Source organism: Daktulosphaira vitifoliae, unplaced genomic scaffold (assembly GCF_025091365.1).
Source record: "Daktulosphaira vitifoliae isolate Bord-2020 unplaced genomic scaffold, ASM2509136v1 Scaffold_3, whole genome shotgun sequence".
Classification (NCBI taxonomy): Eukaryota; Metazoa; Arthropoda; class Insecta; order Hemiptera; family Phylloxeridae; genus Daktulosphaira; species Daktulosphaira vitifoliae.
In genome coordinates, this window is record NW_026099574.1 from 22,741,892 (window position 1) to 22,768,577 (window position 26,686).

General features: G+C 24.8%; 2 protein-coding genes across 3 annotated transcripts in view; both read left to right on the forward strand.

Annotated features, from left to right (window-relative positions):
• LOC126900530 (serine/threonine-protein kinase 32A) overlaps positions 1-19,163 on the forward strand; it is an 89,752-nt gene extending 70,589 nt beyond the window's left edge. For both annotated transcript variants that reach the window (XM_050676312.1, XM_050676313.1), the window contains 9 exons: positions 2,739-2,904; positions 4,580-4,739; positions 7,474-7,511; positions 7,571-7,660; positions 10,993-11,219; positions 12,498-12,623; positions 13,000-13,125; positions 13,193-13,335; positions 18,662-19,163. In XM_050676312.1, coding sequence (XP_050532269.1) covers positions 2,739-2,904; positions 4,580-4,739; positions 7,474-7,511; positions 7,571-7,660; positions 10,993-11,219; positions 12,498-12,623; positions 13,000-13,125; positions 13,193-13,335; positions 18,662-18,818 — 1,233 coding nt within the window. In that variant the 3' untranslated portion in view covers positions 18,819-19,163. The remainder of the gene's footprint in view (positions 1-2,738; positions 2,905-4,579; positions 4,740-7,473; positions 7,512-7,570; positions 7,661-10,992; positions 11,220-12,497; positions 12,624-12,999; positions 13,126-13,192; positions 13,336-18,661) is intronic.
• Positions 19,164-22,139: 2,976 nt separating this feature from the next.
• On the forward strand, positions 22,140-23,915 carry LOC126900531 (uncharacterized). The gene is made up of 4 exons (XM_050676314.1): positions 22,140-22,202; positions 22,547-23,226; positions 23,536-23,657; positions 23,724-23,915. Exons 2-4 carry the CDS (start codon positions 22,594-22,596, stop codon positions 23,812-23,814), a joined length of 846 nt encoding a protein of 281 aa, XP_050532271.1. The 5' UTR covers positions 22,140-22,202; positions 22,547-22,593; the 3' UTR covers positions 23,815-23,915.
• Positions 23,916-26,686: the final 2,771 nt, after the last annotated feature.

Here is a 26,686-nt window from a genome sequence, read left to right on the forward strand (position 1 = left end):
ATAAACAATCCGTGACTGAGACAGCAATGTCATAAAAATCCAATTAGCTACCTGTATTTACAATCCCATGTGTATTATACATGTATATTAACTCAAAAATTTGAAACTTTAAATGTTTATATCTAATAAGCTAATAAAATTATAGTAAAAATTCAAATGCCATTTACTATTAAATTAAAAACTCAAACATTTTATTAAATTAAAAATATGTGTTACCATTTAAAAAAACAAAGTTGACCCCTCTCCAAGGCATAAGGGATGAACTTAAAATGTATTACATAGTTAAAAATTCAAGAATAATGTGTAACTAAAAATAATAAAAAAAAAAAATGTTTATATTATTATTATTCTGCAAGTAATTCAGTGGGTTATGATAAAAAAATCATCCTGTATATAATTGAACAAATATAAAATTTGTATTTATTCATCACAAAGTAAATAAAAATAAATTATGCCATATGAGTACTTAAGTTATATGCACATGAAAATAATAAAATAATACATGAGTACTGAGAAGTTATAATAGTTGATACGATTTGTGACGGTTTCAATGTCGTCTGGCAGTCTTGTTCGCCTTATCACATTTTTAATGAGCACACTCAACCCCAACCAACCGGGCCAACTCTTCAATCACCTCCTGCCATTTATTACAGATAGCATTCGCCACTTGTACGTCCTCCTAATATTATTTTGGAGCGACATATTATTCTGCTACTGACCCTCATGTTGTACGTTACATATTATTTCCATTGATAAAGCTCACTTAATATAAAACAAAATAAACATGTAATTATAATAAAATATCATAAGATACATTATGAAATTCTTTCAATTGCTACCGCTTATAAAACGTAAAGCGTTACGAATATCACGTTTGTAGTTAATAATAATTTATTCACACTATGAACAAATTTTATAGATCACTTTATACAGTTTTTTGTATTATATGAAATCTATAATAATAATAATACCTAGTAATATGTATGTAGTTGGCACTTAGTTAAGATTAAACCTTGGATATAATTGAAACTGCTGGTGAATTAATCATTTAAATTTTAGCCGATTGTAAAACGTTTCTTTTCGTCCCAGAAAAGAGAATAGAAGGTTTTTTTTATCTTTTAATGCAGCTATCTACAACACAATCACCTTTAATTTACAGTAGTTAGTTTTAAGTGACACCGGTTTTGCCCTGTAAATATTTGGTACAGATGCGAATGAGGGAATGTCTATATATATACACATTTGTTTATACCGATTACCAAACACAAACGGTATAGGAACCGTAAAATAACCTGCATTTCACATTTATCAAAAAATTGCTACATAATTAAATAAAATCATATATCATTTTTATAGCATTTCGTTAAAATTCAATTTCCAAAGAATCATTATTTATGGCAAACCTTAAATTTACGCAAACTAGGCGTGAAAAACCTCGTATATGCAAAAATTGGAATTAAAAATGTTTATCTCTGAATTAATGAAATATGCCACTTGGCGAAGTGAGGCAATTGTAAACGATTGGGGTAATTGTAAATGCTTTTTTCCTCTAAGAATATTTATCAATAACCGATTGCTTGTAACACTTCATTTCTTCCTTGTACTAATAAAGAGCAAATATATTTTATTATCTTATAAATAGTATTTTAAGTATTTAGTATTAATTGAAATATTTAACAATACTTACTCATTAACGCTATTAATGTTATGATGTATTTAAAGTTTTTTTGTATATTTTACCAAAAACATAACATTTTATTATGTAGAAATTATATTTCAGCGTTATTAAAACTAACAATACAAGAAATGTAAAAGTTGTTGAAATAAACTTATTACAAAATAATTTTACTTTTATGTATTATCAATCGGTGCGAAATATCGTACCATCACCCAATGTCATACTAGTGTCCATTAAGATGGTCAATATTTTTTTAATTTGGAATATCTTAGGTCTCACTCACCAAATTGTTTATATATATATATATATATATGTAAAAATAAACCCAAAAATTTTTTAATCCAATTACACGGTTTTAATCTTTGTCTAGTCATGGTTCAAAATTGGACAATAAAGGTAGTTTTTTGGTTATTTGCTCCTAACTCGTAAAAAAACATATAATATAAATTGTAATTATCAATTTTTTTTATAAATTATGTATTTACAACTTTGTTGATAAATTTATTAGTTTCTCTAAAAAATTACAAATTTTTTTTATTTTTAATAATAGAAATATTTAAATTTTTGTTATATTTGACAAACGCTTAAAGTTACAAACAGATATTTCACATTATAAATGATAATAATTAATTTTTTGAAAAAATATAATAAGTAAAAATTTCATATGTTTAACTTTATGTGAGATATAATGACAAAAACGTTTTTCAGATATTTTCTGAAATGCATCCTGATTTTATTATTTGTGCCGATTTTTTGTTAATATGACCAATGATATAAATTTCTTAAATTTTTTCTACGCATCCCAAGATAATTTTGGAAGCCTTTACATCTCCACAAATTCATAGGTCAATTAGATAAGTGCATATTGAGTTACAAACATTTTAATACATAAAGTATGCAGCGCGTGTAGGTACAGCTCGTACTGGTGTATATTTATAATTCATAGTACACTCATGTTACATACTCACTCAATGTATTAAAATGCTTAAGGAATAGTTTGTTAAAAGATTTTTGCATCTAAGAATTTAGGTTACTAATGAGAAATGTTTTGTTATTTTAGGTATGTATCGTTGAAAAGAAAGATACAAGACAAATGTACGCAATGAAATACATGCAAAAAAGTCGATGTATAGAAAGAGATGCATTGAAAAATGTCCTAAGAGAAATGGAAATTCTAACTACTTTGGAACATCCATTTTTAGTAAATTTATGGTTCTCATTTCAAGGTATTATAAATAAATAAATGGATTCATATTTGTATTATATTGTAAAGATTCTATTTTTGAGTATAAATGAATAGAAATGATTAAATGAACACACATTCCTCAATGTACGATTTCATTTATTAATTAAAATTACTAATATGACACTCATAATTTTTAATAAACTCGTATTGTTTTATCATTTCAAAAAAAATCAGCACATTGTTAGTATATTAAGAAGTATTGTTTATTTCCATTTAAAAAAAATACAAATAACATTGAATATTGATGAAACTTAAAAAAAAGGTAATTAATGCAGGGGTGTCATTTCAGATTTTTTTTTTGTTGTTTATAAAATTTTGGCAATGTTTTAGTAATTCTTTTAACATAAATCAGGCCATAATCATTTCCATATTATGTTGAGGGACCCGTTAGAATAGAAATGGGGCCTTAGTAGAGTACTTATTTATCAATAGGCTTATTTTCTTATATGATTGAAAATGTAGAAGTCAATTATAATAGTACAAAAATCATGTATTTATAAAAAATAAATCGAATGGAAAAGATCTAACTGAAAACTCATATAACTTTTGATAGAACTAACATTTCACTGTAATTTTTTTTATATTAATTTATGTGCTCTTAGATTACATAAAATCATATATTTATTATTTGTTTTTAATAATAAAAAATTTAAAAATAGCCAATTTGTAAAAATGATTAATGGGTCGATAACAATTTTAGGACAAATACTTATTGAATTAATAGCATTTTTATACATTTAGTAGGTATGTAGCGCAGGTAGTGTGCATATACACCAATATGAACAATTCCCACCCGCGCTACATGTCCTCTCTAAGTTCCAAAATTATTTTTTCATCATATTATCAATTTAATTAAGGGTTCCCATTTAAGAAAATTAAATTTAAGGTTTAAAATACTGAGGGTAGAAAAATATTATTTAACCAAATATCATTGTAGTTTTTTGAACCAAATAAATTTTTAATTACAAAAATTAAATTTTCAAGTTTCTCAGAAAATATGTGAACAAAAGAATAAATGAATACCTCTGTATTATACTTCTTTGTTGATAAAATGATATAAAACGAGATATTTTCGGTTATATTATCTATTTTTAGATATTTTTTCCTTATTGATGAAAATTTGATAATCCTCATCAAAATTAATATTTTATTGCTTTCATAGTACCATGCTTTAAAGAGGAGTACTGGGTAAACAATAATGTTATTTGTACTATTAGTTCGTGTCTAATAGTTATCGATAATACAATTGTTTGAGGATATATTTTCCGTTATCATTTTTTTCATGATAGTTTTCATTATTAGTTAAACCACAATGAATAAATTATGAAATAATAACATTGAAATATTTAAAAAATTATTGACTCGATATCAAATTTAATTTCTATAACATAAGTATATTGTCGCAACAATTGTATTTTGGCAGTCTAACTAAGGTGTTTTTAAAAAAGTTAGTGCGAATGCAACCATGCCTTTTTCTAAATGACACCCCTGAAATTATGTTTATATTCGCTTTTGATTAATAATCTTAAACAAAAGTTATTTATTTTTAGAAATTTATTTTCTTAGGACTTCATTGTATTAATGAACAACAATTATAACATATTTCAATTTTAAACTTGTAAAAAATAGTTTGTATTATAAAATTAATATTCTAGATGAAGAAGATCTCTTTATGGTATCTGATTTGTTATTGGGTGGTGATCTCAGATATCATCTCGACCAAGATGTTAAGTTTAGTGAAAACTCAATAAAGCTTTTTGCTTGTGAAATTGGATCAGCATTAGAATACTTACAAAGTGAACGCATTATTCATAGGTAAAAATCTATACATAAATTGGTATAAATCTACTTTACAGAAGGCCCTCTTTTTCACATTTTTTTTTCAATTACTTTTTTTTTTTATATCTTGTTTAAACAATGTAAAAATTTTTGAGCAAGAAAAATCAGTTCAAAAGTTATAGCGTTTTATAGTTGTTGAGTTAATTAACAAAAATAATTGAAAAAATCGAGCATTTTTATTCAAAGTTATTATGTAATTCTGGTTTTTAAAGTTTATTCCTGTCTGAGAATCATTTAAAAAAAGTATAACATTAAAACAATGTTAAAACGGCATTAACTGTTCAAATTAAAAGCCAATGATATTTAACGAATTTTAAAAATGTTGTACTTTTTTTAATAAAGATGATCAACACAGTGTATCACGGCAATTTGTTTTCCATTTGACAGATCCATTTTAAGTAGACTAAACACATTTTCTCATAACTACCAAATAGCAGCAAATTTTTAGGAATGGAATTTTTTTTTAATTAAGAGAGGGCAGAAAAATAAACTAGTCTTTTATCTCGTGTAATTGATAAAATAACTTAACAAAAGTTCAAAACCATATTATTATTATTATTAATTTTTTTATCACTTTTTGTTTGTGTTGTAACAAAAATATTGTTTACAGTTTTTATGAAAAAACTTTTCTTGGAGCCCATTAAAAAATTTGGTTCTGGTGCTTTAAATAGGTGTTATTTGAATTTGATTTTACATTACGTATTGAAAATACTTTTTTAATAACAATATAAAAATATTAGGTGGGGAGGGACTTCTCATAGACCCTTATTAAAGACGGCTATTTTTTGGATTCTTAAACGCATAACATATTTAAATATGTCCTTGGTGTTAAATTTTATATCAGGTGTCAAATAGTTGTAAAATAAAAAATCTGTTTCTGGATTATTAGCAGACAGTCGTTATACTATTTTACCTTAAACGCAAGTCTTTATGAATGTTTTTGCGGTTTTAAAATAACTATTAATAATAAAGAAAACTTTTATTTCTCCAATAAACATTCACAATTTATTACTTGTCGTAAACATTTGGAGATTCAATAAGTTATCGTTATATTAAATATTAATTGGAGTGACATCATCAATCATATAATTGCCATAAAAGGGCTACATTGCGCATATCAAATACGGGAAACCACAAAGATCGACCGTTCTACTGTTGTTCAAAAGCACTAGACGCAAAGGTGTAATTATTTCCAGTTTTACCAAGTCATCTATAAATAATATTAATTATAAGTCTTTGTATGACGATAATATATAGTTTCTTAAGAGTTATTCTTAATTGTTGTTATTACGTAGTAGTTATAGTGTCATTAAAGAAAATTCACGAAAAAACCACGTTACATAATAATTTTAAACAGTAATAACAAAAAACCCAGATATTTTAATTATGTTTGGTTTGTTGACTCGTCAACTTTTAAGTGCTGTAAATTTTGAGCGGTCCCTTTGAAGCAGATTTGTTCCAATAAATTATTTTACTATATAACCCTTGTTTGCAACAAAAACGTCATAACACAAAAATTGCTATTTTTGAGTTGTTTGCAAATAATAATAGTATTGATGTATTTTTTTATACTAGTAAAACGGCATAATTAAATATACAAAATTAACCGCTAGATGGCAGATAAAGGTTACACTGAAAAAACAAATTAACAATTTTCTGTAAACTAAAAAAATCGAATTCAATTTAAAAACTTCATTTTAACGTACAGTATACCATAACTTTTAAGCACTACTAAACTTTTATTTGTCATAATTTTATTGTTATTTCGTTTTATGTGAAATTATATTATTTGTGTTATGTCGTTATAGTAAACAAATATTTTTAATATTTCAGTGTAAAAATTATTATTTTTTTTTTAATTATTTAAATTATTTTAATATTCGTAGATACACAACATTGTTATTATCAGTGGTAGTAAGGCACATTGTTGTGAGTTCATAAATAAACTAACTGACTATATAAAAAGTATATCTATTGATAGTCATAATTGATAATAAATAATCCGTGATTGTGATAGCAATGTCATAAAAACCATTTAGCTACCTGTATTTGTAACCCTTGTGTATTATACATGTATATTAACTCAAAAATTTGAAACTTTAAGTGTTTATATCTAATAAAGAATAAAACGAATAAAGTTATATTAAAAATTAAAATGTTATTTGCTATTAAATTAAAAAATTTTGTTAAATTCAAAATGTGTGTTCTCATTTAAAAAAACTCAAATTAATGTTTTTTAACTTTGAAGGGATGAAAAATATCATGTTTTTTCTACATATTATTGTAGTGTTTTTTGAATCAAAAAATATTTTCCCTACCAAAAATTTAAAATTTTCAATAGTTACTGAGTAAACGAGTGTCTTATCCTTAATGAATCACCCTGTAACGATATATTAACTAAACTAAATTACTAACTGAATTAAATTAAATTACTACCTATAAGTTGTAATGAAACTTTACAAAAAAAAATAGGTTAATTTTATATATTTTCATGTATTAAATTTAAAATTTAATGATTAGATGATGTATACAATAGTTATAACCTTAACAGGAATTAAAATATATAGATTAATCAATTGACTATTTTGTTGATCTCTTATACAATTTTTGTAATATACGTATTTAACTTAATAAAATACGTGAAAATAGCTTTTTAGGAATTCAATACATTGTTGATTTACTTAGATTTGATTTAATAATTTTGTTTTAGGGATATTAAACCTGAAAATATTTTACTGGACGAAGAGGGTAAAAAAATAAATTAAAAATCTAAATCATGTTTGAAATGTTAATTTATTTTCTCCTAGGTCATGCACATATCACAGATTTCAACATAGCTGCCACACTAAAAGATAAAAAACTAGCCACGTCTTTATCTGGTACAAAACCATATATAGGTTAGTATAAAATAGTTTAGATCATCTTAAAAATATTTGGCGTTAAATATAAACATTTATTATTGTATAGTTTATAATTTATATTAGTATATTTTTATAAATACTAAAATAATATTATTTTTGTTTTTTTAAAGCTGAACATCAAATATAAGTTTTTTTTTAAAATTTAGAGCTCAATTGATTTATCATTCATTAATAAAATTAATAGTTATTTTTCATCACGCAGCTAGCATCAGATAATAATTAATTTCAAACTTTTTTTAATAAATCAACAATGATTGTGTATGCAATTTTCTAAATTAACTACAAAATAAAAGTTATGTATATAATCAAAAAATGCACAAATGTTGAGTATATAGTTACAAATTTAGAAGTCTTTGAACTTACAAAACAAACTTGTTATCAAATACATGAAAATATTTAAGTTTTAATTTATCTCAGAATACTCTAAGAAAGTTTCATATATATTTTTGAAATATTTAGCTACATAATATTTTATTTGATGAATTTTTACTTCGTTAATCCTCTTGAATTCTAAAGTTCTCGTTGCATTTGCTTGGTAGAGTGTCTAGTTTTATTTTCGTAAGTTTGAGTCAACAAAGTCATAATGTCATGTCTATTTATTTTTACTTTCAACTATTTCCCAAGAGCTTTCTATTCGTAAGCTAAAAGAAATATCTTGCTGATACATTACATTGTTTACTGCCTATTTGTATTCAATACATTTCTAAGAAAGTATTATATAAAACACATGTATTTTTAAGAATAAATTGACTTAAATTAAGATGCTGTATTATAACTTTCAAGAAAATAGATAACAAATAAAGTTTAGATAATCTTTAGATAGTATAAATAATTATTTTTCATATATAGTATTTATTTGATTAACATTATATTAAAATATGGCATTTTTTACATTTCTGTATTATGTTATAGTTAAATGCAATTTTTAAAAGATGTTGAAATATGTATTCAACATATTAAAACTTATGGTATTCTATAAAACTGTTTGATAGTTATACTTAAGCTCAGAAGTTGTATGCATTTTCATATTTTTCCTATCAATATGCAGTTCAATGAGAGTAAGAAGGTTGCTAGTTAGTTCAATAAGGATCTATACAAAATAGTTTACAATAAATATAAAAAACCCAGCACAGGGGGGTCGCGGCACAGTGGTGACGTGGCATAGTTGGATCAAGTATAATGATATCTGACAGTGATTAAAATCACTATCAAAAAAAAACGCTTCGATGCAAATCTTTAGATAGTGTTTAATTTTAAAAAATTGGTGGATTATTCCAAAAGCTTCATAAACTGCTAGTTCCTTATTAATATCCTGATTAAGACAAAGTATGTCGAATAAAAAAGAGATTATTAGAAAATAGTATTTCCCATAAAAAAATTATATTGATCAATACACTTTTCAATAAGTTATAGCATTATAATGTTAAAAATGTAAAAAATAAAATTGAGAATTTTCACACAATAATAGCATTTGGTAGCCATTTTCACCTTGAAGATAAAATAAAGTCCGAAATTTTTTTTTTCCATGATAAAGTATATTACATTAGCTTCAATTTAAGATATATATAAAAGTGTCAGACTTTCCGGAACAGTTTCAAAATTTAAGTTGAAAAAGAAAATTTTTTGTGAAAAAGTTGTCATTTTAAATCCCCCCCTGTGGGCAGGTAAAGGGTCAGATATAAAAAAAATATATACCCAAATGATAGGTAAAGACATCATGCATCTATAAAAAAAAAATTATATTGATCCATACATCTTTCAAAAAGTTATAGCATTATAAAGTTAAAAATATAAAAAAGAATTTTTTTACAAAAATCGTATTTTTTTTATTAAGTTTAATGTCTGTTTTCACCATGAAGATAAAATAAAGTCCGAAATTTTTTTTTACCATTATAAAGTATATTACATTAGCTTTAATTTAAGATATATATAAAAGTGTCAGACCTTCCGGAACACTTTCAAAAGTTACGTTGAAAAAGTTCTACTTTCTATATGCATTTTTATGTTTTGAATCCCCCCTGTATTTAGGGAAATGGTCCGATTTAAAAAAACAGTATGTCGAATGAAAGATCTATATAAATACTACTTCTCATAAAAAAATTGTAATGATTCATACATTTTTCAAAAAGTTATAGCATAATAAAGTTAAAAATGGAAAATACAAAATCGAAAATTTTATTTTTTTTATAAACTTTGATGTCTGTTTTCACCATGAAGATAAAATAAAGTCCGAAATTTTTTTTTCGCATAATAAAGTATATTACATTAGCTTCAGTTTAAGATATATATAAAAGTGTCAGACCTTCCGGAACACTTTCAAAAGTTACGTTGAAAAAGTTCTACTTTCTATATGCATTTTTATGTTTTGAATCCCCCCTGTATTTAGGGAAATGGTCCGATTTAAAAAAACAGTATGTCGAATGAAAGATCTATATAAATACTACTTCTCATAAAAAAATTGTAATGATTCATACATTTTTCAAAAAGTTATAGCATAATAAAGTTAAAAATGGAAAATACAAAATCGAAAATTTTCACACAAAAATAGCATTCGGTAGCCATTTTCACCATGAAGATAAGATAAAGTCCGAAATTTTTTTTTTTCATGATAAAGCATATTACATTAGCTTTAATTTAAGATATATATAAAAGTGTCAGACCTTCCGGAACATTTTCAAAATTTAAGTTAAAAAAATTAATTTTTTGTGAAAAAGTTGTCATTTTAAATCCCCCCTTGTGGGCAGGTTAAGGGTTAAATTTATGAAAAAAATACACCAAATGAAAGGTAATGATATTATGCATCTATATAAAAAATAATTATATTGATATGTTTATTTTTGAAAAAGTTATGGCACTTTTAAGTAAAAAAAATTGAAAAAATTTTGAAAATTAGCGATTTTTAAATTCGTAATTTTTTTGGAGGTTTCCCCCATTTACAGGGAACGAGGGAATTTTTTTCAATTTTTGAGGGTAATGTCTTCGACTAGATACAATTTGTGATCTTTTGACGTATCATTGAAAGAAATCGGTTCGGTGAGAGCTGAGAAAAAGTGGTAACAGAAAAAAAAAAAAAAAAAAAAACACATCTTAGTAAAACCAATACCTTCTCAGCTTCGCATCGAAGCTAATATATTTATATTGATGATAATATTTTAGGTACAAAAATTTTAATAAAAATCAAATTTTTTATTATTATTAGTGAATACTTAATCCTACAGTGCATTGTATTGCTTCTCATTATGTTATTGTAAAAACTTTACTTTTCATTTTTCAGAAGCCTAACAATAATATTAGACGCTTTTTTTTAGCTCCTGAGATTTACTTATGTTCATTGGGCGAATGTCCTGGCTATTCGTTTGCAGTTGACTGGTGGTCCCTAGGCGTAACTTTATATGAAGTAATGTCTAGATGTCGACCTTATGACATACATTCCGTCACATCTCCCAGAGAAGTTAAATCTTTAATATTTAATTCAACAAATTCAACTACAATTCCACCAAAATGCTCAGAAAATTTAGGAATACTATTTCAGAAGGTATATTTAATATATTAAACATCAGAAATAAATATACATTATTTTTATTTAAAAAATTAAATCGTAATAGAATGGTATAATGGTTAAAGATAATTTTTTAAAAACCAGGCGCTAAAATGTAAAGAAGTTAGTGATTTAAAACTAAAATACATTCTATTTAATTTTATTATTAATATTGATTATTGATCTAAATTCAATGACAGAGCATTATTTTTTCTATCATTGCATATAAGATACTATTAGATATAGGCGCAAATAGGGTTTTGAACTTTATGCTGCTTTTATTTTTATTTTATACAATCTGTTGTATTTGAACAATAAGCATAATTTATGAATTATAGTTTACATATTTTTGTATATCAGATTAAAGATACTTCCTAATGGAAGTACATAAATGTGAATACAATATTAACAAGAAATACATTTATTTCATAAAACATTACATAATTAATGTGTGTTAGTAAATAATTGTTGAAAATTAAATTAGAAATTTTTACTTTATTCAAATTAAAATACATAGTGTGCACACTCAGAATATTATAAGTCAAGATCTCATTATAAACATTATTATTTATGAATATATAAAAAATGAATTTTATTTTCCTTAAAAGATTTTAATAGAATAATAAAATCTACTATGATTATTAAGTAGCTAAAGCATATTTGTGCTAATGCTTATAAACCTCAAATAAAAAAAAAAATTTATATAAACGAAAAAATCTTATTTAATTATAAGTGAACTAATATTGATATTTTTTCAAATACAAAATTAATTATTGAAAGCGCTAAATAAAAAAAAAATATTTTACAGTTGTTTATTATGTAATTTATAATAGAAAGATAACTAAAATTGATATTACGAGAAAAAATCGTGTTAAATTTCACTGAAATTGGAAAAAAATAATTAAGTGAGTCGTGGAACAACACGTCATCTTAAAAGAAAAATAGAGATAAACGAGATAGAAAAAAAAGGATTAGAGATGTTTTGCTCACGTATTAAGCATAAATAAAAGACAAAAACATAAGCGGGTTAAGCTGACATCAATTTATTTTAAAGTTCACAAACGTTGTATAAATACGTAGAAAAGTATATAGATACCACCATACAAAGAGAACATACAAGTCCTACCCTAAAAATAACTATAAAATGTGAATGATCTGTAAAATAAGGTGGCCTCCGAGGAAAATTGTGGTGGAACATTATTATACTGATAAATAATCAATAAGCAATAATTTCTATTAGTTCAACAGATTTAAATAATTTATTTTTTATTTTAGCTTTTATGTATAAATCCAGATGAAAGAATAACAAATGTAAAAAAACTTAAATCAATAGCATGTATAAGTCGCTACAACTTTGGAATGATTCTAGAAAAACAGATCAAACCTCCATTCACACCAGCGGTAAAGTATTAAAAACTCATAAAAATATGAATTTGCAAAACTATTAATGTAACGTCCCAAAGAAAAAATACCTTTTTATTTCTTTCTAATTATGTCCAATTATTTAATTCATTCAATCAAAACTATCGGTTTCCAATGCTCAAAAGTATTTAACTATTTTTTATGCTCTGATATTACTATCATTTTTGAAAAAACTTAATTTTTATTTATGTACACATAAATATTGTATATTACATTATGCATATTAAACTCTTTTTAAATGGCTGTAAAGTTCAATATTAAATTACTTCGAAATTTTAGTGATTTATAATTAGTTGTACATGCACATCTATATTTGTTCAAGTACCAAAATAAATATTTGATTAATTAATTTTAGAAAGATAGACTCAATTGTGATCCAACATTTGAACTCGAGGAAATGATTGTTGAGCCTAACCCACTACATAGAAAACCAAGACGACTAGCTAAACAAAGATCATTAAGAATTTCAACGTCAATTGAAGTAAGTATTGGGTTGTAGATAGGGTTGGTATTTAGTTAAAAAATTTATGAAGCATTTGATGTTCTAGGACTCGGAAGTTAATAGACAACTTCAACAATTTCAATGTTATAATCGCGAAAGAGAACTTCTGAGACGAGAAATGGAACGCAAAGAGCATGATTGGGAAGAAGAACTCATTAAGGCTATGAATGCTTCGACAATACCAGCACTGTATATTATTAATATATTTTAATGAACTATCAATCTTAATGCATATAGAATAAACATAAAAATAAGTTTATGAACAATGGCGTAACCAGAATTTCATAATGGGGGAAAAGTAAAAAAACCTACAAAATTCTATTTTTTTAAATTTTTTGTTTTTTGTTCATCAATTCATTTTAGAAATCAATATTGACATTAATAGAGGCCTTGTGCCCCTTGGATACGCCACTACATTTGTACACAATAAATCATTATAGAAACTTTTAAAAAATGATTACATGTTATATTGTTTCCAAAACATTATCATAAAAAGTTATTAAGAATACTATCACTAATTATTTTGTTAAATAATGATTTTTTTATAAAAATTGTATGAATAAAGTTTTATTTATTTGTATAAATCATGTTTAATATCAAGTTTATTGGATGAAAATGTTATTTCTATTGGTAGATTTTAAGGGTATAGTTACTTATACGGTCAGATTGAGAATGAACTAAATAAAATTTTGACTGGTAGATTACCAGTATTTTAATATTATTTTTTGAGTTAAAATAATATTTTGGTATAGGTAAGAGAGGTACGTAACTTAGTTTGTGTTTTATAGTAAAAATAGAACAAATCTAACTCGCTTTTTCACCTTCTTTAAAAAATGAAAATGATCAGTTATTTTACATTCTTCTATTCTATTCCAGACTTAACATGCTACAGAGGGTGGTTCTTGGCTAAGCTAATGATGGACAAGTCGTGTACTCTGGCCGGTTTGCACCACAGACCAAACATCACCAATGACAAAATCACAAGAAAAATCTAGTTGGCACCCTGGGGATAGAACCCGTAACCTCGTGCGCCGAAACATACTTTTCTCTCTAGTAGGATAAACTGGCCCCTGCTTCTCACTTTGTTTAAATCTTTAAATGTTTATAACTTAAAAAGCAAAGTTGTAAAACTAGTTATTGACCAGTCAAAATGTTTGTCAATTTAATATGTTAGCATAAAAATAATTATAGGTTCACAGTTAACTTTCAAAAATTGCCTCCACAAACTATAATTAGACATATTTTTAGATTCGATGCAAAGCTGAGAAGGTATTAAGTTTATTATGTTTTTTTTTGTGTCTGTTACCATTTTTTTTCAGCTCTCGTTCTTTCAACGATATGTCAAAGATCACACATTGTATCTAGTCGAAGACATTACCTTCAAAAATTGAAAAAATTTCCCTCGTTCATCGTAAATGGAGGAAAATTCCAAAAAAATTACAGTAATTTAAAAATTGCTGATTTTCGACATTTTTTCAATATTTTTTAACTTAAAACTGCCATAATTTTTTTAAAATAGATCAAATTAATATAATTTTTTTTGATGATACATGAGATAATTATCTATCATTTTGTACATTTTTTTTTTATAAATCTGTTTCTTTACCTGAATGTGTTGAAACTTTCATGGATTGTCATATAATTTGAAAATCTTGAGGATTTATCCATATTTGCAGTTGGTTGCTAACGTTTCGGACTCATTGCAGAGTCCATTTTCGGAGCGATAGTTACTGCTCGGTGGCTGAAACTATACTGGCAGCTTATCTTGTTATCAGTCTGTTTTTATACGTTGGTTGTTTATCATATCGGTTGTTTATCATATCTGTTTATGACTCATGTTGTTTACGGTATCTTGTTTTTGCTGATGTTTTTGTTGACGACTTTGTTTTTGATTATTGTTGTTGTTTTCGACATTCTTGGCATTTTGGTCTTTCTTTTCTGCACCGACAGTTTTCCATTACATTGATAGTAACTTTTTCTTATATTGAACTGTTTTCAGTGTTGTTAGTTGATTTTCTTTTTGTCTCGTGTATGATGGGTGACCAAGTTTTGCTTATTTTCCATCCGTCTTCTCTGTTGAAATTCTCTGAACATTTTTCGATTTCTATTGCCTCTTTGTACATTCGTTTGCCAAAATGAGCTTCTTTGTTTAGTATTTTAACTTTATTGAATTGGATGTCATGTCCTTTGTTTTTAGCGTGTTCGGTAACTGCGGATTTTTCTGTCCTTTGGTAATCCACGTCTTTTTCGTGTTCTTTTATTCTTGTTGCAATAGCTCTTCCTGTTTGTCCAATGTAGGATTTACCACAAGAGCGGTTGAAATGCGGTCAGTGATTCCTTGTATGTACGGTAGTATTAAAGTTCCTTTCTTTTCATCTTCTTTGTTTTCTTCATCGTCATTGTGTGTTGTGTTTTTTCTTTTCTCTGCTTTTCTGATTGCCTTGTTGATATTTAATGTTCAGAGAATTTCAACAGAGAAGACGGATGAAAAATAAGCAAAACTTGGTCACCCATCATACACGAGACAAAAAGAAAATCAACTAACAACACTGAAAACAGTTCAATATAAGAAAAAGTTACTATCAATGTAATGGAAAACTGTCGGTGCAGAAAAGGAAGACCAAAATGCCAAGAATGTCGAAAACAACAACAATAATCAAAAACAAAGTCATCAACAAAAACATCAGCAAAAACAAGATACCGTAAACAACATGAGTCATAAACAGATATGATAAACAACCGATATGATAAACAACCAACGTATAAAAACAGACTGATAACAAGATAAGCTGCCAGTATAGTTTCAGCCACCGAGCAGTAACTATCGCTCCGAAAATGGACTCTGCAATGAGTCCGAAACGTCAGCAACCAACTGCGAACATGGATAAATCCTCAAGCTTTTCAAATAATGTTTCTTCACCTCCCCCAGGGGGGTTTCAAAATGACAACTTTTTCACAAAAATTTACTTTTTCAACTTAACTTTTAAAAGTGTTCCGGAAATACTAATACTATTATATATACCTTAAATTAAAGCTTATGTAATATACTTTATTATGAAAAAAAAAAGTCTGACTTTATTTTGTCTTCATGATGAAAATGACTACTGTATACTATTTTTGTATTAAAATTTTCGATATTGTTTTTAAAATACCTCACAAGAGTTATTGAGTTAGAAAAACTTTTCAATTATTTGATTTTTATTTAATTTAAGTACAATAACTTTAATACATATCAAGGATCACATCATTGTATTCCCCTCTCGTTTGAAGAAATTTCATAATCATATTAAGTTTTTTTACTATGTGATTTTTTTATGGCTTTCATTTATTTTCTCACTTGACCAACTCTTTTTAACGATACATCAAATGATCACAACTAATACACTCAATTGAGTAGATTTTTTTAACAACATTTTGATTGGTTTTTTAGTTAAATAAATCATTAAAATTAATTATATTTTGAATAATTAAATTGTAGAATATTTTAAATTGTCAAAAATTACTTAGAAATGATTATTATGATCGATTACAATAAAAATGCAAAAAAATAATGAGCTTACTTGATAAATTTACAGCAAATAAAATTATATAATTTCCTGACTGCATATTAATCTTAACAATACTATTTTTTACCCTCGTAAAATTTTCTATTTAATAATGTAATTTTCAAACTTGAAGTTGAGCTTAAAATTATGATAACACATTCCACTTTTTTTATTATAAACCTTCAAAAAATTAACTTTATAATACTAAAAAAATAGGTTAAAAATGATATTTTGTTGTGATTATTTTTAAAATATTAAAAATCAAAATCTGTAATAATTTAAAAACAATTTTTTGTGTTTTTAACTACTTTTTTTATCCTAATAAATCATTTCATAAGAAATATTAATCATTTCTATGTAATTCTTGGTGTTTAAATAGATGATACAATTGAAGTATTCAGAACTATTTTCCTTATAGTTATATCCTATAGTTTTTAACTAATTAGTAATAATATCAAAAATTATAGGTGATGGAAAACATATAATTGCTGATTTAATATTACCACAAAAAATTGCATAATAAAAATACCTTTTTTACTTTGATGAAAATTTTTTGCAGACCATTTATTCATAATTAAATCAAAGTATTATCTAAAAAGTTTTGTGTCAAGCCCTTCAATTTTTATACACGTTTGCCATAAAAGTAATAATTACTTTTTAATTTTTTATAAATTCTATTAGTTTTTTGTGATAGTGATTTTAATCACTGTCAGATATCATCTATACTGGACTCAACTATACCACGTCCCCACTGTGCTAGGTTCTTTTTATTATATTAATTTGATATTTACTATAGCTATTAAAACTTTATTCAGTTCATTTTTATGAAAAATCATTATTAAACGAAAAATTTAAATGAAGTTTTTTTAATAAATTACACTATATATCAAGATAATGAATTTTAATAGTCAATTTGTTCAGACATTCTAATATTTTTTTTAATGATCTTTATTTAAACAACATAATATAAAGTCACTGGTTTAGAAGTCCAGTGTCTGTTAATATACAAAGTGATTTATTAACTATGAATCACACAATATCTTTAAAGGTATAGAATATATTATAATTTTTCCTTATCGGAAGTCAATAATGCTCTATAATTCTATAATTTCCCCCCCTCCCAAAAATGGCCCTAATCCCTCTCTCTCCTTAAAATTATATAAACTTCAGTTGTTTCAATGGGAAAATATTTGTTTAATTAGCATAAAAATATGATAATGATCTATCTTATAATATAACTGATCAATAATAACTTTTAGATGAATATTTTAAAAAGTATGGGAACATATTAAGGTTCCATTTAAAAATCATTAGTTGATATCATTTTTAAAGGAGTGAGAGGATAAATATTTATTTTATTTAAAACTTTAAAGTGGAATAGGACCCATTTTTCCTTGAAATTTATAGAACATAGAATACTAATAACTTCTTAAAAGAAAAATTATAATATGTTCTATACTTATAAAAATACTGCGTGTGTCTTAGTTAATCAATCACTCTGTATTTTAAATATATTTCCGGTATAACTATAACAATTTATAATAACACAACATTTTTGTGTTCGTTTATTAATGGAAAAAAAAACAAGACCCTTTTACACAATGTTAGACATGATTCGAAGATTCCTTTACGTCAGTATAATATTTTTAATATATACGTTTATTTTAAAATAAGTAGTTTAATTTTATCATAGAGTATCGTAAATTCGTATACAAGTATAATTTTTTATTACTATTTATCAAAATTTCTCATTACTTTGTTTGCGTTGGGTTATAAAATCAAGTATGTGAAAATTTGAACATTTCTTTTTAAGAATTTAATTATGGTATTTTATACATTTTAGAGATATAGCTTTTTCACTTTTTGTATTTACTTGCAGTGTCATACACCATGCAAGGATACATAAATTAATCATAATAAAATTAACAATTTCAATATTATAATTAATTAATTAATTAAAATTTCAACAGAGTACCTGCAATGGTTGTAAATGAAAATAAAAGTGACTTACTTACGGTACCAATGATACAAGGTGAGCGACGTCGATCAAGTTGTTGCAAACTTAATATAACTCCAGATAGTATACAAGCGCGGCTATTAGCAGCAACTCATGCAGATATTAGCTGACACAAAAACAATGATCCAACTAATTGAAACGGTTGTTTTCCATGTGAACGACCAAGTCTGTTTTTATATTGTCTGCAAATTTAAGTGCGACTTATGATAAATGTATTTAATGAAAAATATTACTGTAAATAAATTATATATAAAATCTGTTTAGAATAATCAAAATTGGCTATTTGATTTATTAATATTTCAAGACATTTTAAGTTGGAAAAATATTGATTTATTTGCAAAAAAAATTATAAATTTTCGATTAAAACCATATACCAACTATTAACAAATATTTTATACATTGTAAATATTAAATATCAATTATATCTGAAACTAGCTACCAAAACATTTTACTTTCTACGGTTGCAATGATTTTTGTAGTATTTACACTTAAATCAAAATTATTTATGATCTTTGTGAATTATTATTATAAGTTTTTTAGTATAATCAGAGTTAATCACTAATAAATAATATTATTTAATATGAAGAATATATTTAAAATATTAATTTATAACTAAAAAGTATAAAATACATTAAATTAAAATGTCACAAAAAGTACAAAAAAATCATGTACATATAATTGTTTAACAATTTTTGTGGCTTTTTGAATAAAATGTTTTTTAGTTTTATATTAATATTTTTGATTTTATTCAAAATAGTAATTTTTATTCATGTTCCTAATTTTTTAGAAAAATACTAAAATATTTTTTTTTTGTTAAATGAATATTTAACAATTATATTCAAATTGATATAAGGTACTTATGTTCTCGCACACAATTCAAAACACCACCAATTTCGCCATTAATATTAATACTGTTTTTTTAAAAAATGTATTGTTACATACACTTAAAATTATAATTTGTTCTAAAATAATCTTTCGAAATAAAATTTCTTTAGTGTTGAGTTTAACCCAACAAATTATAATTTTATGGATCAAACCTAATTCAAAATATTTATGTTTGTTATCAATAAAACTTGTATTATTTATATTAAGAGTTTTATAGTGAATCATAACTTTGTTAACTAATGAGAGTTTATGTATTTATTTGTAAACATAAAAATGTATTTATGACTATTTATGTTTATACAACATTTTGTGTTTATTTTTGATCTGTTCATACATGTAAACTTTTTTGATCGTTTTTTTTAATTATTTAATAAGCAAAATGTTTATTTTATAAAGAAAATATTTGTAAATATGATGGTTTATAAATAAATGATTAATTATTTTTAGTCATTTAAATAGAGAACTAGTTAAAAAAATGTTTGACATACAGTGACCTGTATTTTTGGAAAATTCTTTTACTATAAATTGAACATTTAAAAATAAACTATAAATGACTTTATACAATTAATTTTTAGTTATTTATAGGAGTACATATATTTAATGAAGCCAACTTGAATACTATTTTTAAAAAGATGTTTAAGATAACATTTGATACTCTATAGAAACTATTCGATGCAAATCTGTAGATACTGTTTAATTGGTTAAAGAAATTGGTCGATTATTCCAAAAGTAAAATTAACTTATATTTTCTGTTCTACTTCCACTGCCATTTGCACATAGAAAACAGGTAGACGGTACAATTTTTTTTTTTTGAACTTCTAGTACATAAAATAAACTTTATTTTAATATATATTTAAATGACGCAGATTTTCAAAATTAAGTTGAAGTTAAGTTGAAAAAGTTTTACTAGTTTTTAAAAAAATTTTAATTCACTTTGAATAGCCAAAATTATCAAAATAAGTATAAATTAATATTTAATGTAAGTTAGATTCATGTAAATTTTATATTTATTGCTGGACTCATTACTATGAAAAACACTTATAAAGTATTTTAAAATAAACAAAAAATAAAATAAAATTTGAACACAAAAATTGTATGTCTTTTAACTACGGCAGCCATTTGCATAAAGAAGATAGGTCTCAGGAAAATTTTTTTTTTATCTTATAGTGCATAATGTAAACTTTAATTTAACATATGTTTAAAGGATGTAGTACTTCCAGAACATTTTCAAAAGTTAAGTTGAAAAAGTTCTACTTTTTTACGTATGTTTCAAATTTTGAACACCCTCTGTATAAAGAGAAATTGCCCAATTTAAATATAAAGTATATCAAATGAAAGAGGTATATATAATGTTTTATAAAATGAAAATTTGTGTTAATACATACATTTTTTGAAAAATTATAGCAATTTAAACTTGAAAATATAAAATCCAAAATAAAAAATTTTAACACAAAAATAGCACGTTTTTAACTACGGCAACTATTTGCACATAGAAATTGTTTTTTTTCATTTTATAGTACATGAAATAAGCTTTAATTTGATATATATTTAAAGGACACAGTATTTCCGAAACAATTTCAAAAGTTATGTTGAAAAATTTAATTTTTATAAAAAAGTTGCTATTTCAATCCCCTTCTATGAGCATGTTATGTGTTAGATTTCCAAAAAATGACATAAAATAAAAGAAAAATATCTAAGGTTTCAATATAAAAAATTATTTTGATTCATTCATTTTTCAATAAGTTGACAATTTTTTAAAAAAAAATAAAAGAAATGTCAAAATTTAAAAATTTTAAAAATTGTAATTTTTTTGGGGATTTTCACTATTTATTGGGAATGAGAGAAAATGTTTTGATTTTTGAGTGTAATGACTTCAACTAGATACTATTTGTGATCTTTTGGCGTATCGTCGAGAAAAAACGGTCCATTGAGAGCTCAAAAAAGTAGTGACATACAAAAAAAAAAAAAAAANTAATTGTCATCAGCCTTTTCTCATAAATGTGCATATAATTAGATTTTACAAAGACAAAAAAAAAAAAAAAAAAAAACATGGTAAAATTAATACCTTTTCAGTTTCGCATCGAAGCCAAAACAAAATGATTTTTCACTCAAGAAAATAGCTTTCCTTCTGAGGAACCTATTTTCTAAACTATCAAAAAAGATAAACAAACATTTAATGTCTACATCACTCCAAATATTTAATTGAATTCATATCTATTATTAAATTTTTCAAATTTAGTAGTATCTTTACAACAATTAAGATATGAATACTATCTAAAAATTGATGGCCTAGCGTTAAAAAAATCTTTGTTAAGTGTATTCTGATCATAAGAATAGTAAATTAAGTTGCTACGTGATACTTAATATTTATACACAAATGTTTACAATCAAATATAAATTAGTTTGTTGTTTGATTTTGTTTAAAAAAAACTATTTTTTTGTGCTTGTATTGAATTACTGATAATCATTAAAAATTTTGTAAAATATAATTTGATACATTTATTTTATTGTAAATAACATTATTAAAATGAAGGTGAAGAGTTTTTTTCGTCGATTGGCAACATTATTTAAGTGCTGTGTTTCGGAGAACAAAAAGCAAAATACAAGTGGTAAAGTATCTTAGTTTATTATAGCTCAGCTATTTTTTTAACGAATAATACCAAATTATATACAAAAAAGTTTAAAATTTTATATTGCATAATGGGATGAATAATACATTAAGCTGGAAAAAATAGAACAATTTCATTATTTAAGTCTAGTTGCTTAGTAAATATAATAATATATCTCCGTAGTGTCACTATTGTAACAATCAACTCTCAAAAAATTCAATTTAGGAATTTTAGTAAGATATTATGTTCATTTTATCAAAAATATATAATTTTGTAATAATTGTGTAGACTATAATAATAATGAAATTCGAATAAAATAAAATATTAATTAGAAATTATGTCAGGTGATGTACAACTAGATGTTAAAAACATAGAATGTAGTACAACGCAAATGAATGATATCGATGTAGAAAATGTAGAGTCAGTAGGTAGTGTGTCAATTGTAAAACAAGAGAATGGTGAAGATATGATTGTTGGAGAAAATATGGATTTATATGAAGATACGAATAAATTTTGCACTTCCAATACTTTAACTGAAGAGGATCACTCAAATAATAGTGCCCCAGAGCTCAAAGTTGATTGTATAGAAGATTTGTTGACAGTTAAGCAAGAAAATGATGTAGATATGAATGCTGTAGAAAATATGGATTTACCTGAAGATACGAATGACTTTTGCATTTCCTATATTTTTAATGAAGAGGATCACTCAAAAAATAGTGCCCCAGAGCTCAAAGTTGATTGTATAGAAGATTTGTTGGCAGTTAAGCAAGAGAATGGTGAAGATATGATTGCTGTGGAAAATAAGGATTTACACGATGATGTGAATGACCTTTGCATTTCATATATTTTTAATGAAGAGGATCACCCAAATAATGATTCGCCAGAACTGGAAGTAACAGCTATTGAAGAAGCAGAGTCTATGGAAACGCGTAAACACGAAGAGGGTGTTATACGCTATTTTGGAATGAATAATGAAGTTGGTAGAATAATTTCAAAAAGTGGAAAATGTTATAAATTTTATAAGGTAGGCATATTATTTTATTGTCATTTACATGTCAGAACCTGCGTTTTAAAAAAACTAGTCAAGTTTTTAATACATAAATTAATTAAATTAAGTATTCGTATACCAAAATAAAATATCTTAAATTTTTTTTGTAGTAATTAGGCATTAAACATAAAACAATTCTCTTTAAACTATATAAAAATAGCGCATTTTTGTTTTCCTCAAAAATAATTGAAAAAATTATGTTTCGCGGTTTAGTCATGAAGTTGATAATATATATTTTTTATTTCAAAAAAATACAAAAATCCTTTAAAATTGTCTTTTTTTTAGAAAGATATTGTTGGTTCTTATAAATATTATAAATCTCCACAAAAAGCAAAGTTTGTGGTCAATGATTCACAGCCGAATTGGGCCAAAGATGTTGAAATAGTTGGAGATATTTATGGCCAACGGTAATTATTAAATGATTTAACAGTATAAATAATATATTTAATTTTGTTATTTTTTTGTATCTATAGATGCTATTATTGTTTAACGCATGGTCATTATACAGAGGAATGTATGCAATTAGATATTGACTCATTAAATTTTTATTATCCTTACATTTAAAGTACTAGTACAATCTGTTTGATTAATCTATTTATTCAATTATTATTCAAATTTAATATTGCACATATTTTAATGTGTTAAGTAAAAAATCCTACTATACATTATAATATATCTAAGTACTTAAATTTAATGTTAAAAATGAAGATTTAAAAATATTGTGAATCATTTTTTAAGTAATTGTTAATCAATAAACAATATATTGTCTTAAAATAAAAATTCTTTTGATTAATTTGTTTAATATAATAAATGTAGCAGACGTATGTTTAAAGATATAATTACAGAAAAAAAATATTTTCGATAAAAATGGAATATGAATTTCTTTATATTAAATTTGCATTTCAATGTTTTGGCAATAGATTTTTCAATTAATTAAAAAAAAATTCAGCACAATGGGTTCGCGTTTAAGTGGTGACGTATTAAAATCACTATCATAAGAAACGCTTCGATGCAAATCTATAGATAGTGTTTAACCATAAGAAATTTGAGGATAATTACAAAAGCAACATCTACTATAATTTCCTTATTTATTTTAGATTAGTAATTCTTTGATTCAAAAATATAATATTTAATTTTTATTTATATATTACATAATATTTATAATTAATTGTTTTCAAATTATCATTGATTTTGATTTATAATATGTTAAAAGTAATCATTATTAACTTACTTTTTTTGTATTTAATTTATAGTACGGTTTATGAGCTTTAATTTGACATAAGTATAAAGGACGCAGTATTTCAGGAACATTTTCAAAAGTAAAGTTGTTATTTTGAACCCTCTGTTGTGGTCGGGTAGAGGATTAGATTTTCAAAAAAAATGTCGTTTTACATATGTTTTTTAAGACTGTAAACTTCGTGTTTCTTATACGAAAAACCGCCCCATGTAAGAGACGTCACTATGACCTGTGGCTTATATTTTTTTAACGTTTCTGCGATCTCGGAAAAATCTTTTTGTATAAATGTAATTATGTCCCTGACTTCATAAATCTTTGTGTTTCTTTCGGCAGATTCTAATTTTTTAGCATTGATATCAACAGCGATTACTCGTGTGTATCTCTTGTCCAATTGGATAACGTTTTCACCAGGACCATAAAACAGATCCATAGCGATGTTTAGACATCTCAAAGCTTTATGTGCGTTTAAGATTTCGAGACAAACGGAATAAAATTATTCTGAAAAAAAAACGTTATCGTTATTAGTATATTAGTTATTATTTAATACTAAAGTTTGCTTAAATAATTATTTTATTATCATTGTCCATCATGATTCCTTGGTTAAATTTAGAGAATAATAAGTACCTCTTATCCCATAAATGATTTTTAATATCATGAGGACGAGTTCTAGTAGCGGCTTTTTTGTTATTAGTATTTCATGTTGTAAAGTTCTATTCTCTTTAGTCTTTTCCTAGGCTTTTGGTGTTTTAATAATTTCTGTTAATTTTTTAGATGGTTTTCTATTTAAGTTGTTAGAATTATTTATTAAAGTGTTGTTTTCTTAAGTGGATGTGTTAATATGTCCTGGCAATATTTTAAATGGTCGAATTGAAAGATTGGTTTTTGACTGTAATATGTTCGTGTTAAAAGAATTATTAGCTAATACAGAATTATCTATGAATGTGTTGATGGGCTTTTTTTTAATAGATTCAATTTCGTTATTCAGTAATGAAATTTTCGTGTAATGTGTTGAAGTATTATTTTCTGGCAATATTTTACGATGTGGTTGAAAGATTATTTATCGATGATGTTTTGTCCAAGTTTAATGAATTATCTATTGATGTAATTTTCTCTATAGAAGTTTTAGAGTGCTCTTTTTTGGTTTCAATAATTGTAGTGAGCGCAAATTTATCTTCTCTGAGCAGTTCTTTTAAAATTGAATTATTTGTCAAAATGTTGATGTCAAAATAGAGTACTTTATATAATTAATATAAGTACTATAAGTTAAAAAATATTTGTCCCGACGTATTATCATCTATGTGTAAATGGCTGCCGTAGTTATAACGATTTTATATTTTAAATTTAAATCACTATTACTATTTTGAAAATATATTTATTTATAAATTTAACGGGCTTAGCCCTTTTTACAATATCAGGTTATTTAACAATTTCATAAAATAATATGCATTAAACAATTTTTTTATAAACATTTCATACATAATATTTTTTCCGATCTACTTTTTTTAGATATCAGATCATTTCCCCTTATATAGAAAGGTTTAACTTAAAACTTGTGTGACATACTATAAGTTAAAAAAAAAATTAGACACACGGAAAAATCAGAGCTGACAGTCACTAGTCTAGTTTCCCCCTGAATAACTACCATGATTTATTATATAAATTAATATTATATAATAAAAAAACTGAAGTGCATATGAATGAATTTGTTGGCTGCACATTTTATAATATGTGCTATTTTTTTTTAGTTAATTAAGTATCGTATTTTCAAATCTTAAAATGTTCCAAAAAATTTTAATTAATGTTATGATATTTTGTAAAATAATATTATGAAAATTTAGAATTCTCTACCTATTTGTTTTTGCCTTTAAGTGTAATTTTCGGTATTTTTCAAAATAATGTGCATTTTGTTAACAAATATTATTAGTTAAACAAATGTTTGGCGTTATCTACACTTACCGGCATCAATGATCAACTCTCAACGTAGTCCTTCTGTGAGATGAACCTGAACACCTAGAGTATAGGGACTCTAGTTTAATTTTTAACTTAGATAAACCCATAAGATTGAAAAGTACAACATAAACATAAACATCAACATAACGAAGTACTTTTCGGATAACAGAGCTATGCGGTTGGGTTGGGTATTTTTCTTCGGTTTGCGAATATTTTTGGTTATCATTTGCACTTATCAATATTCCCTTA